General features: G+C 41.0%; 2 protein-coding genes across 8 annotated transcripts in view; one reads left to right on the top strand and one right to left on the bottom strand.

The window, feature by feature from the left end:
- The window catches only part of LOC145287853 (protocadherin Fat 3-like), a 1,926,363-nt gene that overhangs the window by 814,274 nt on the left and 1,099,062 nt on the right, over window positions 1-13,027 (top strand). The window lies entirely within an intron of this gene.
- The window catches only part of LOC145288255 (uncharacterized), a 53,618-nt gene that overhangs the window by 38,528 nt on the left and 2,063 nt on the right, over window positions 1-13,027 (bottom strand). Inside the window, exons 2-3 of the mRNA XM_080136292.1 lie at window positions 10,559-10,684; window positions 6,067-6,165 (exon numbers count right to left, since the gene is read on the bottom strand). Coding sequence (XP_079992418.1) covers window positions 6,067-6,165; window positions 10,559-10,684 — 225 coding nt within the window. The remainder of the gene's footprint in view (window positions 1-6,066; window positions 6,166-10,558; window positions 10,685-13,027) is intronic.

Below are 13,027 nucleotides of genomic sequence, written 5' to 3' on the forward strand. Positions count from 1 at the left end.
TCGATACGCGAACATTGCGGAACAATCCGTAATAACCTTATACATTCTATAAAACTTCAGTGCAAAAGGCACGCTAAGATAACCTTGAGCAAGTTGTTCATCTTTCACTTATTCATACCCAACTCGTCCTTCCGTTGCGAAATCCATTCCCCACCTCCAAAGCCTTCCTTAACCTACTCTAATTCCCAACCAAATCAACTAGCGAGACTCCCCTGTTTATCCTCAATCCAACCTTGGATATGACCTCAAACCAATTACGTTAATGCTGTGGCATGTTTGGCGTTACCCTTTAATTGTCATTGCTCGCAGGTCTGGCATGAGTGATATTATCCATAATTATTACGAACATGTACTGCGCAACGTCCCTAGGGGGATAATGTACGAAAGGCCGTTCTCATAAGGACAGAACAGATAATACAAGACTTATGAATAGAACATTAAAGAATGCATTAATTTGAAATAGTATAGTAAATGGAATTGAGTATTTAATAGAAGTAATAGTATAGTTTCAATTTTACTATAAGTGATATATGTATGATATACGACACAATCATGTTGGCACGTCGGCTTTCCTTTTATCACACGATTTAAGCGGAGTTGTGCCAAATTAGTACCTGATGGGTGACCATTCAGTACTATAAAGAACTGTGTTAGAGGGCGTCAACATTCTGCAAAACGCTGCAAAACTAACGCTTTAATTTCCTTCAACCGAGTATATGCATACGACGGAGAGTCGCTTATGAAAAAATATGTCCTAGAAACTTGCTCCTTTGGAAAAAAACTTGATCAACGCGCTCAGGATAAATGACGCACAAGCTATCAACCTGTTAGGGTCCATGCATGGGTTGAATAAAATCTATCCTAGATGCGACATGAGCGTGCATCTAGTGGTGAGATCATAATTTGGAAACTTTGGAAATAGGTAGTTTCATTTACTCTCAGGTCCTCTCAGACCTGGAACGGTAAACTCTGATGAGTGAGACAAATAGGATGTATAGTTTCCGGATTATTTGTGTCAAAACTTTAGGTACGTATCCAGTTTACGACCTAATCTCCGGCACTTTCGTATCTACATTTTCTGACAGTTACGTAAGCAACTAAAGGAGGCCGAAGCGATTATCTAATCAGTTGTCACAAGACAAGTTTGAATGTAAGCATGAAATTCATTAAATCGAGAAAAAAAAATTAAACCGAAAATCACTTTGATCATGCCACCCTTCTTTCCCGATGGTAATGCTAGTTTTCTTAATTGCAAGCTATGATAAGACTCGTTTTAATTTAATCGTCTGGCAGTGTTCCCCTTTATATCTTAAAATTTCTTACGTAATCTGCTCGAAAATGCCGACGCGAAGTTGCTGGAAATTTGATCGTGCACTCAATAAGCATTAAATATATGCCATAAAAAACGAATGCACCCATAACTATTTGACGATCAAACCTGAAGTCTAAAAATTATAACTTGACGAAAAGGTTGGAATTGATATAGAAATCAACAACTTGTCACTGTAACAAACTAGCAAACGTATGTGACAAGAGGCTACATATTTATGATAGTTTACTATTACCTTCTAAAAAGGAAGATAATACCTGGGAGGGGGATTATTTTTACTCGTATTTACCTTAGAAAAAGCAAACTGCTATTGAGACGTAAGGGACACTCTAAGTAGGGAGTGGAACAGCAAGATATCTGTTCACATTTACACTTTAATTTCTGCATATTAGTTCAGTAGTGGAAGCAAGCCACATGGAGACCATTTCACATTTTAATGGGAAGAAACTTTCGTAGTATCGTGGTATCTCTACAGTGAAATCGTGGAATTTTGCTGCTTGTATGGCTAGTCTGGGATATTTACGTTGACTGGACACCAGTGCTGCAATCGCGGGAGTACTAGTGATATGATCACAGAGTATGTGCTACACACTTCTCCAATAATTATATCATGATGAACGAACACGAACAGCACCATTCTGGGAGGGGGTGAGATAATGCCCGAAAAGATGATCTTGTGACAACGGAAGATATGCTATAATACTGAATCGGACAAGTCTGATGAGTCGCACGACGATGTTCATTCTACACAGGTCTGAACGCTTCTTTCTTAGAACTGCCCGCCTATGGAACACTTTTCTGCTGGCTAGTCTCTTGACCGACTACAATATTGTTGCTTTCAAGTCCAATGTAAACAAATTCGGGAAAAATCCGCCGATGTTCACTCTACACGTGTTTGAACGCTTCTGAGCCCCCCCCCCAACAATCTGCTTTTATAGAGCCCTGGCGCACCTCTAAATCACGTGTGAGACTTGATTTTTTTGAGAACTGCGCGAGACCGTGGGCATTAAAAGACCACGGTCGCCATCTTAGATCTTCTCGTTTTCCTTCCCAGCCCGCAGGACAGACAGACACGAGCATATTTTTGCGGTAAGCGTCCTCTATTTAATCCACAATTACTGGACAGATGCTAAGATACTTACTGAATAGAGCATTGTAAGATGATACTGGAGCCATCAATAGTATAGTGAACTAAATTTAGCATTAGATAGTTCAATAATACATTAATAGAAATAATAATTATACCGTATAATCACGTTGACACACCGGTTCTCGTCAGATCACCGAAATTAAGCAATGATGAGCCTAGTCAGTACAGGAAGGGGCCATTTTAGAATAGCAAGCGCTGTCTGTGCTCTCTGTTTATCTCTGCACTGCGTCTAGTCGTCTTGAATTTCTACTTGCCACTCGAATAAAGCAGCGCCCACTCAGGAGATATGTGGTTGGGGAATTGCGCAACAATAACCAAAAAAAGATTCACGCGGAAGTCACAGCATCATTAGTGATATTTATGGTCTTCATGGGCGACAATAGATAAAGAGTCAATTCAAAGAAATAATAGTGTAGTTTCGAATACAGACAGTCATATACCTCACCCCCATTAATAGATACTCAACAAATTATTCTAGTATCATGTTAGGTTCTGTTTTATTTTATTTTCTATCGCTGTTTGTACACAAGCGGTTTGAGCACTATAAAAGTGGTGGACGAATGTTTTTTTTGAAATGGACATTTGTTGAGGTTATTTGCGGGCGCCGCTCCCGTGTGATGGGTAGAACTGCCGACTGTCAACGCGATGATTCTAGGTTCAATCCTCGGCTTGGAAAAGGTGCTAATCTAGCCGCACTGATCAGTTGTGATATAACGAAACAGGACTGTATATGGATGACTACAAATAATTATATATATATATATATATATATATTAAAGCTCACTCTCCTGTTTCTTATTTCCTTTTATCTTTTTATTCTTCTCGAAGAAACATTTTCTTTTCGACCGATTTTCCCTTCTTCACTTCGAATTGATCAGCGTCACCTCATTGTAGTTGTGCCCTTTTACATGTTCATGCAACGCGGCTTTCTCAGCCATTTAATCTCTCCGGACGTCAATCTTGAGAGGTTAATTTTCTCTCTCCGCAAGAGTTCTCCGAAAGGCCGATGCTCACAGGCCGTCCCTTCCCCACCGTATCTAAGCGAACAAGGGTGTTGAGGAAAGGGTTTATCTTAGGATGAGGACGTTAGTACCGATTGGAGAGAAACGTTACAAGACTAATCAAAACCATGTACAAACCAAAGAGAAAAGAAAAATGCTCCTAAAAAAAATTACATCATAACTGTACGGTGATCTGTGTGTTAGGAGGAAAGTGTAGTATATGTTTTTGTACGATGCTTAACACTACAATGCTGGGGTAATTTTTAATTGTGTTTTAATCGATGGTGTCACTTTCAGGGGAGTGCTGGATTTTCCTCATTGCAAAAGTTGGTCCTGTGTGTAATGCCTCCCTCGTAGAGAGGCAAGTATATAGAAACTGGCACCTGTTACTTTAAGAATTTTTTTCGTAGTTTTATTGTAGGTTTCTGAACATTTTAGATTCTTCCTTTCATTTTCTGGAAATTCCTTTTCTTCATCCCCACCACACCTTCCATTAAATAATTTTACTCCCCCTTTCTATATTTTTCTTCCTTTTATTATTATCTCTCCGCTGGTCGACTTCTTTTTTATCTTCTAACATTGTCTCCTTATAATTTTCGAATTCTCCCATCCTTCACCTTTTGAATTAATGCCCCTATCCATTCTCTTTCTATTGTTCTATTTGATAGTTCCGGCCTCCTTCTTTCCCTTAACTTCCGCTTTCTTTTGCCTTTTCCTTTTCTATATCTTTATCTATTCTTCTCTCTCTCTCTCTCTCTCTCTCTCTCTCTCTCTCTCTCTCTCGTGCCTTCCAAGATTCTTTCATTAGAACTCTTTCATATTCATCGAATCTTTTACCTTCTCTTTCTTTTTTATGACACTAACACTAATTTTTTCGCCTTCTTCCTCGTAATTTCAATAATTTATATTTACTTTCTTATAATTCTCCTTTACGAATTCTACCTCTCTCTCTCTCTCTCTCTCTCTCTCTCTCTCCGGATTTATCTACCTCTCTCTCTCTCTCTTCTTCTATATCTGTCTTTATCGACTTATCTTTTATCTCTGTAATTATCTACCCGTCTCTTTTTACCTCTCTCCTGCCTTTCTCTGTATCTCCCGTTCTGTCTGTCCCTGCCTGTCCCTGCTCCCGCTTTTCCCTGCCTGTCCCTGCTCCCGCTTTTCCCTCTCTGTCCCTGCTCCCGCCTTTCCCTCTCTGTCCCTGCTCCCGCCTTTCCCTCTCTGTCCCTGCTCCCGCCTTTCCCTCTCTGTCCCTGCTCCCGCCTTTCCCTCTCTGTCCCTGCTCCCGCCTTTCCCTCTCTGTCCCTGCTCCCGCCTTTCCCTCTCTGTCCTACTCCCGCCTTTCCCTCTCTGTCCCTGCTCCCGCCTTCTCTCTCTCGTGCATTCTCTCTCTCTCTCTCTCGTGCATTCTCTCTCTCTCTCTCTCGTGCATTCTCTCTCTCTCTCGTGCATTCTCTCTCTCTCTCGTGCATTCTCTCTCTCTCTCGTGCCTTCTCTCTCTCTCGTGCCTTCTCTCTCTCGTGCCTTCTCTCTCTCTCGTGCCTTCTCTCTCTCTCTCGTGCCTTCTCTCTCTCTCTCGTGCCTTCTCTCTCTCTCTCGTGCCTTCTCTCTCTCTCTCGTGCCTTCTCTCTCTCTCTCTCGTGCCTTCTCTCTCTCGTGCCTTCTCTCTCTCGTGCCTTCTCTCTCTCGTGCCTTCTCTCTCTCGTGCCTTCTCTCTCTCTCTCTCGTGCCTTCTCTCTCTCTCTCTCGTGCCTTCTCTCTCTCTCTCTCTCGTGCCTTCTCTCTCTCTCTCTCTCGTGCCTTCTCTCTCTCTCGCTCTCGTGCCTTCTCTCTCTCTCTCTCTCGTGCCTTCTCTCTCTCTCTCTCTTTCGTGCCTTCTCTCTCTCTCGTGCCTTCTCTCTCTCTCTCGTGCCTTCTCTCTCTCTCTCGTGCCTTCTCTCTCTCTCTCTCGTGCCTTCTCTCTCTCTCTCTTGTGCCTTCTCTCTCTCTCTCTTGTGCCTTCTCTCTCTCTCTCGTGCCTTCTCTCTCTCTCTCGTGCCTTCTCTCTCTCTCTCTCGTGCCTTCTCTCTCTCTCTCGTGCCTTCTCTCTCTCTCTCTTGTGCCTTCTCTCTCTCTCTTGTGCCTTCTCTCCCTCTCTTGTGCCTTCTCTCTCTCTCGTGCCTTCTCTCTCTCTCGTGCCTTCTCTCTCTCTCGTGCCTTCTCTCTCTCTCGTGCCTTCTCTCTCTCTCGTGCCTTCTCTCTCTCTCTCGCCTTCTCTCTCTCTCTCGCCTTCTCTCTCTCTCTCGTGCCTTCTCTCTCTCGTGCCTTCTCTCTCTCGTGCCTTCTCTCTCTCTCGTGCCTTCTCTCTCTCTCGTGCCTTCTCTCTCTCTCGTGCCTTCTCTCTCTCTCGTGCCTTCTCTCTCTCGTGCCTTCTCTCTCTCTCTCGTGCCTTCTCTCTCTCTCTCTCGTGCCTTCTCTCTCTCTCTCGTGCCTTCTCTCTCTCTCTCTCTCGTGCCTTCTCTCTCTCTCGTGCCTTCTCTCTCTCTCGTGCCTTCTCTCTCTCTCTCGTGCCTTCTCTCTCTCTCTCGTGCCTTCTCTCTCTCTCGTGCCTTCTCTCTCTCTCTCTCGTGCCTTCTCTCTCTCTCGTGCCTTCTCTCTCTCTCGTGCCTTCTCTCTCTCTCGTACCTTCTCTCTCTCTCGTGCCTTCTCTCTCTCTCGTGCCTTCTCTCTCTCTCTCGTGCCTTCTCTCTCTCTCGTGCCTTCTCTCTCTCTCGTGCCTTCTCTCTCTCTCGTGCCTTCTCTCTCTCTCGTGCCTTCTCTCTCTCTCGTGCCTTCTCTCTCTCTCGTGCCTTCTCTCTCTCTCGTGCCTTCTCTCTCTCTCGTGCCTTCTCTCTCTCGTGCCTTCTCTCTCTCTCGTGCCTTCTCTCTCTCTCGTGCCTTCTCTCTCTCGTGCCTTCTCTCTCTCTCTCGTGCCTTCTCTCTCTCTCTCTCGTGCCTTCTCTCTCTCCCTCTCGTGCCTTCTCTCTCTCCCTCTCGTGCCTTCTCTCTCTCCCTCTCGTGCCTTCTCTCTCTCCCTCTCGTGCCTTCTCTCTCCCTCTCGTGCCTTCTCTCTCTCGTGCCTTCTCTCTCTCTCTCTCGTGCCTTCTCTCTCTCTCTCGTGCCTTCTCTCTCTCGTGCCTTCTCTCTCTCTCTCTCGTGCCTTCTCTCTCTCGTGCCTTCTCTCTCTCGTGCCTTCTCTCTCTCGTGCCTTCTCTCTCTCGTGCCTTCTCTCTCTCGTGCCTTCTCTCTCTCGTGCCTTCTCTCTCTCTCTCTCGTGCCTTCTCTCTCTCTCTCGTGCCTTCTCTCTCTCTCTCGTGCCTTCTCTCTCTCTCTCGTGCCTACTCTCTCTCTCTCGTGCCTTCTCTCTCTCTCTCTCTCGTGCCTTCTCTCTCTCTCTCTCTCGTGCCTTCTCTCTCTCTCTCTCTCGTGCCTTCTCTCTCTCGTGCCTTCTCTCTCTCGTGCCTTCTCTCTCTCTCGTGCCTTCTCTCTCTCGTGCCTTCTCTCTCTCGTGCCTTCTCTCTCTCGTGCCTTCTCTCTCTCGTGCCTTCTCTCTCTCGTGCCTTCTCTCTCTCGTGCCTTCTCTCTCTCTCGTGCCTTCTCTCTCTCTCGTACCTTGTCTCTCTCACTCGTACCTTGTCTCTCTCTCTCGTACCTTGTCTCTCTCTCTCGTACCTTGTCTCTCTCTCTCCTACCTTGTCTCTCTCACTCGTACCTTGTCTCTCTCACTCGTAACTTGTCTCTCTCACTCGTACCTTGTCTCTCTTTCTCGTACCTTGTCTCTCTTTCTCGTACCTTGTCTCTCTCACTCGTACCTTGTCTCTCTCACTCGTACCTTGTCTCTCTCTCTCGTACCTTGTCTCTCTCTCTCGTACCTTGTCTCTCTCACTCGTACCTTGTCTCTCTCTCTCGTACCTTGTCTCTCTTTCTCGTACCTTGTCTCTCTTTCTCGTACCTTGTCTCTCTCTCGTACTTTGTCTCTCTCTCGTACCTTGTCTCTCTCTCGTACCTTGTCTCTCTCTCGTACCTTGTCTCTCTCTCGTACCTTGTCTCTCTCTCGTACCTTGTCTCTCTCTCGTACCTTGTCTCTCTCTCGTACCTTCTCTCTCTCTCGTACCTTCTCTCTCTCTCGTACCTTCTCTCTCTCTCGTACCTTCTCTCTCTCGTGCCTTCTCTCTCTCTCTCTCGTGCCTTCTCTCTCTCTCTCTCTCGTGCCTTCTCTCTCTCTCTCTCGTGCCTTCTCTCTCTCGTGCCTTCTCTCTCTCTCTCGTGCCTTCTCTCTCTCTCTCGTGCCTTCTCTCTCTCTCTCTCTCTCGTACCTTCTCTCTCTCTCTCGTACCTTCTCTCTCTCTCTCTTGCCTTCTCTCGGTCTCTCTCTCCTGCCTTCTCTCGCCCTTTTATCTTCTGGTCTTTTTCCTTCTCTCTCTCTCTCTCTTTCTTTTTTCTGTATCTTTCTTTTTCTTTTTTCGTCGTCTTTTTTTCTATTCTCTCTCCTTTTTATCCTCTATTTTTCTTTTGCGCTATCTTGTACTTTTCTCTCTCTTTTTCTTTTTTCATTCCGTTTTCTTTTATTCTCCCCTTTCTTCTTCCTCTCTCATTTTTTACCTTTTCCGCTTCTCTTTTGCCTACTTTTCTTTTGTTTTCTCTTTCGTCTCCTTTATCCATTTCTTCCGTCGTCTTTTTTCTCTTCCGTCGTCTTTTTTTTCTCTTCCGTCGTCTTTTTTTCTCTTCCGTCGTCTTTTTTTCTCTTCCGTCGTCATTTTTTTCTCTTTCGTCGTCATTTTTTTCTCTTTCGTCGTCATTTTTTTCGCTTCCGTCGTCATTTTTTTTCTTTCTTCGTCATTTTTTCTCTTCCGCGGTCATTTTTTTTCTCTTTCGTCGTCTTTTTTTGTCTTTCGTCGTCATTTTTTCTCTTTCGTTGTCATTTTTTTCTCTTTTGTCATCATTTTTTTCGCTTCCGTCGTCATTTTTTTCGCTTCCGTCGTCATTTTTTCTCTTTCGTCGTCATTTTTTTCTCTTTCGTCGTCATTTTTTTCTCTTTCGTCGTCATTTTTTTCTCTTTCGTCATCATTTTTTTCTCTTTCGTCGTCATTTTTTTCTCTTTCGTCGTCATTTTTTTCTCTTTCGTCGTCATTTTTTTCTCTTTCGTCGTCATTTTTTTCGCTTCCGTCGTCATTTTTTTTCTTTCTTCGTCATTTTTTCTCTTCCGCGGTCATTTTTTTTCTCTTTCGTCGTCTTCTTTTTCTTTCTTCGTCATTTTTTCTCTTTCGTCGTCATTTTTTTCTCTTTCGTCGTCATTTTTTTCTCTTTCGTCGTCATTTTTTTCTCTTTCGTCGTCTTTTTTTCGCTTCCGTCGTCATTTTTTTTCTTTCTTCGTCATTTTTTCTCTTCCGCGGTCATTTTTTTTCTCTTTCGTCGTCTTCTTTTTCTTTCTTCGTCATTTTTTCTCTTTCGTCGTCATTTTTTTCTCTTTCGTCGCCATTTTTCTCTCTTTCGTCGTCATTTTTTTTCGCTTCCGTCATTATGTTTTCTCTTTCGTCGTCTTTTTTTTCTCTTCCGCGGTCATTTTTTTTCGCTTCCGTCGTCATTTTTTTTCTTTCTTCGTCATTTTTTCTCTTCCGCGGTCATTTTTTTTCTCTTTCGTCGTCGTCTTTTTCTTTCGTCGTCTTTTTTTCTCTTTCGTCGTCATTTTTTTCTCTTTCGTCGTCATTTTTTTCTCTTTCGTCGTTATTTTTTTCTCTTTCGTCGTCATTTTTTTTTACTTTCGTCGTCATTTTTTTCGCTTCCGTCGTCATTTTTTTTCTTTCTTCGTCATTTTTTCTCTTCCGCGGTCATTTTTTTTCTCTTTCGTCGTCTTTTTTTGTCTTTCGTCGTCATTTTTTCTCTTTCGTTGTCATTTTTTTCTCTTTTGTCATCATTTTTTTCGCTTCCGTCGTCATTTTTTTCGCTTCCGTCGTCATTTTTTCTCTTTCGTCGTCATTTTTTTCTCTTTCGTCGTCATTTTTTTCTCTTTCGTCGTCATTTTTTTCTCTTTCGTCATCATTTTTTTCTCTTTCGTCGTCATTTTTTTCTCTTTCGTCGTCATTTTTTTCTCTTTCGTCGTCATTTTTTTCTCTTTCGTCGTCATTTTTTTCGCTTCCGTCGTCATTTTTTTTCTTTCTTCGTCATTTTTTCTCTTCCGCGGTCATTTTTTTTCTCTTTCGTCGTCTTCTTTTTCTTTCTTCGTCATTTTTTCTCTTTCGTCGTCATTTTTTTCTCTTTCGTCGTCATTTTTTTCTCTTTCGTCGTCATTTTTTTCTCTTTCGTCGTCTTTTTTTCGCTTCCGTCGTCATTTTTTTTCTTTCTTCGTCATTTTTTCTCTTCCGCGGTCATTTTTTTTCTCTTTCGTCGTCTTCTTTTTCTTTCTTCGTCATTTTTTCTCTTTCGTCGTCATTTTTTTCTCTTTCGTCGCCATTTTTCTCTCTTTCGTCGTCATTTTTTTTCGCTTCCGTCATTATGTTTTCTCTTTCGTCGTCTTTTTTTTCTCTTCCGCGGTCATTTTTTTTCGCTTCCGTCGTCATTTTTTTTCTTTCTTCGTCATTTTTTCTCTTCCGCGGTCATTTTTTTTCTCTTTCGTCGTCGTCTTTTTCTTTCGTCGTCTTTTTTTCTCTTTCGTCGTCATTTTTTTCTCTTTCGTCGTCATTTTTTTCTCTTTCGTCGTTATTTTTTTCTCTTTCGTCGTCATTTTTTTTTACTTTCGTCGTCATTTTTTTCGCTTCCGTCGTCATTTTTTTCGCTTCCGTCGTCATTTTTTTTCTTTCTTCGTCATTTTTTCTCTTCCGCGGTCATTTTTTTTCTCTTTCGTCGTCTTTTTTTCTCTTTCGTCGTCATTTTTTCTCTTTCGTCGTCATTTTTTTCTCTTTTGTCATCATTTTTTTCGCTTCCGTCGTCATTTTTTCTCTTTCGTCGTCATTTTTTCTCTTTCGTCGTCATTTTTTTCTCTTTCGTCGTCATTTTTTTCTCTTTCGTCGTCATTTTTTTCTCTTTCGTCGTCATTTTTTCTCTTTCGTCGTCATTTTTTTCTCTTTCGTCGTCATTTTTTTCGCTTCCGTCGTCATTTTTTTCTCTTTCGTCGTCATTTTTTTCTCTTTCGTCGTCATTTTTTTCTTTTTCGTCGTCTTGTTTTTTCTCTTTCGTCGTCTTGTTTTTTCTCTTTCGTCGTCTTGTTTTTTCTCTTTCGTCGTCTTGTTTTTTCTCTTTCGTCGTCTTTTTTTTCTCTTTCGTCGTCTTTTTTTCTCTTTCGTCGTCTTTTTTTTCTCTTTCGTCGTCATTTTTTTCTCTTTCGTCGTCATTTTTTTCTCTTTCGTCGTCATTTTTTTTCTCTGTCGTCGTCATTTTCGTATACCTTTTTATTCCCGTGTTTTCTTCTCACTCACTTGTTTTTTTTTCTTCCCTTGATCTGCTATTTTCTTCTATACTTTTTCTTATTGGTTCTTTATTTTTATTTCTATTTTTCTGTTTCTTTTTCGCCTTCTTCACATAGTTCTGGTCTCATTTTTTTCGCCTTATTTTTTCTTAATTTCTTTTTCTGCTTTTTCTGTCATTTTATAGCCATTGCAATTACAAAATAAAATGAAAAAAAATAAGCACATTGAATACTTTAGAAGTGATTTTCAACAGCCATTTGTCGCCCACCCTCTAATTCGAATTTCTTCCTCCCGGGTCTGATTAGGATATTCTTCGCTCGGCTGTACAATCTAATCATTTCATGGGGTGAAGCACTTCCTGACTGCATTTCATGCCAGCTACGAAACTCACAAGTCCTAAATTTAATCACGGAATACCCAGAGTTTTTAATACAAGGCTTTTAGAAATTGATTTTCCGCAAGTTACGATTGATTTTCCTTTAGTAATTACGGGTGGAAATTCAAACTCATCTTTCATTATCAAAAGATAATCATTTATAATTGACTTTTTAAATTTTCTAACGGTAAAATGAAGCACGCAAATCGAAAGTTTTATACATTTTTTATTAAACATCCAGTGCTAAACTACAAAAGAGAAAATGCACTTGATTTATGAAAACACATAAATGAGCTACATCCTCTTGGTATAATATCGAAACATTATCAGATTTGAAGAGTTGTGAAGTAGAAATCTAGTAATATAGAATATTCTACATCTCACACACACACACAAACACACACACGTATGTATGTATGTATGTATGTACGTGTGCTACTCTATATTCAAACTTCAAGTATTTTAAATCTTTTAATATCAATAGTGAACTTCTTGGTAGTTTTAGCGAATATGTACGAAAAGGTTTACAAAGGGATGTTTACAATGATATACCAATAAAATATACATATTAGACTGCGAGAATACTGATAGATGTGGGAGTTGGACTTATAGCTCCTTCCTTTGCTCTGATTTTATATTTTAAATGAACAACTCTTAACAAATAAATTTGTTTGTTTAATAATTGTCAAGAAAAAATTTAATGCCTTGCATTGGAATCGAAAATTAGACTGATAATTTTCGGTACAGATTCTTTCTAATTCCCGATTCCGATTAGTCTTCCCAACATTATATATATATATATATAGAGAGAGAGAGAGAGAGAGAGAGTTCCGCTGTATTCAGATTTTTCAATGTGACTAGACAAGATTACATGAAGCTGAAACCAACAAGCAGGCGTCTTATTCCTCGTGCTATCAACTAAAACTTTTCTATATAATAATAATAATAATGATAATATCCCTACTCCTTATCTTGTGGTATCGTAGTTATTAAATTTTATCTGAATAAAGATACATTAATAAACTTTGGTATCACATAAGCAAATAGTTAAAAGTAAGTACGCTTCATCATAGAGATATAAATGTAAAATACACAGATACACGCCTAATGAATGCTGATTCGAAAATCGATCGCAAGATTATTTGTAACTGATCAGCTAACAGGAAACTTCTCTCTATAATACCGCGCTTGCTCAGATAGCATGTCTCTTTGATTACATACTAGGCTGATATTACATGTTCCGCCGTGTAATCGTTCTTCCATATGGTTAGTCCAATACAGATGTCAACTAATGCGAGGGGATAATACACTTACATATTTATACGCATATATATATATAGAGAGAGAGAGAGAGACAGACATGGAAAAGGAACGAACCAAGTAATATTTCCGTAAACGTTTCGTTTTTATTGTAATATAAAATGGATGATAAAGACAAGACGTTGATGGACATGGTTTATTCTTTTTTCATCTATCTCGTCGAATACTATTTCCATTATTCTCATTTATATTATATATGACTAAAATATATTTTATAAAGCTCCCCTCTTTGGTAGAGCACTCTCGTAAATTATCTTACTCGCTACTTAATTTAGCTGAAATAATGCGAAGCTCGCGATTTGTTTACAAACAAACGTTTGAGCCCTCTACGAGTAGCGGACGAATGTTTATTTAAATAATCGTTCGGACAGGTTAATTTCGGCCACCGATTCCGTAGTCAAGGGGGTAGGACTGCCGACTGTCATCACGACG

The sequence above is a fragment of the Euprymna scolopes genome, chromosome 11, assembly GCF_053919585.1.
Source record: "Euprymna scolopes isolate OS-2025 chromosome 11, ASM5391958v1, whole genome shotgun sequence".
In the NCBI taxonomy this organism is placed as follows: domain Eukaryota; kingdom Metazoa; phylum Mollusca; class Cephalopoda; order Sepiida; family Sepiolidae; genus Euprymna; species Euprymna scolopes.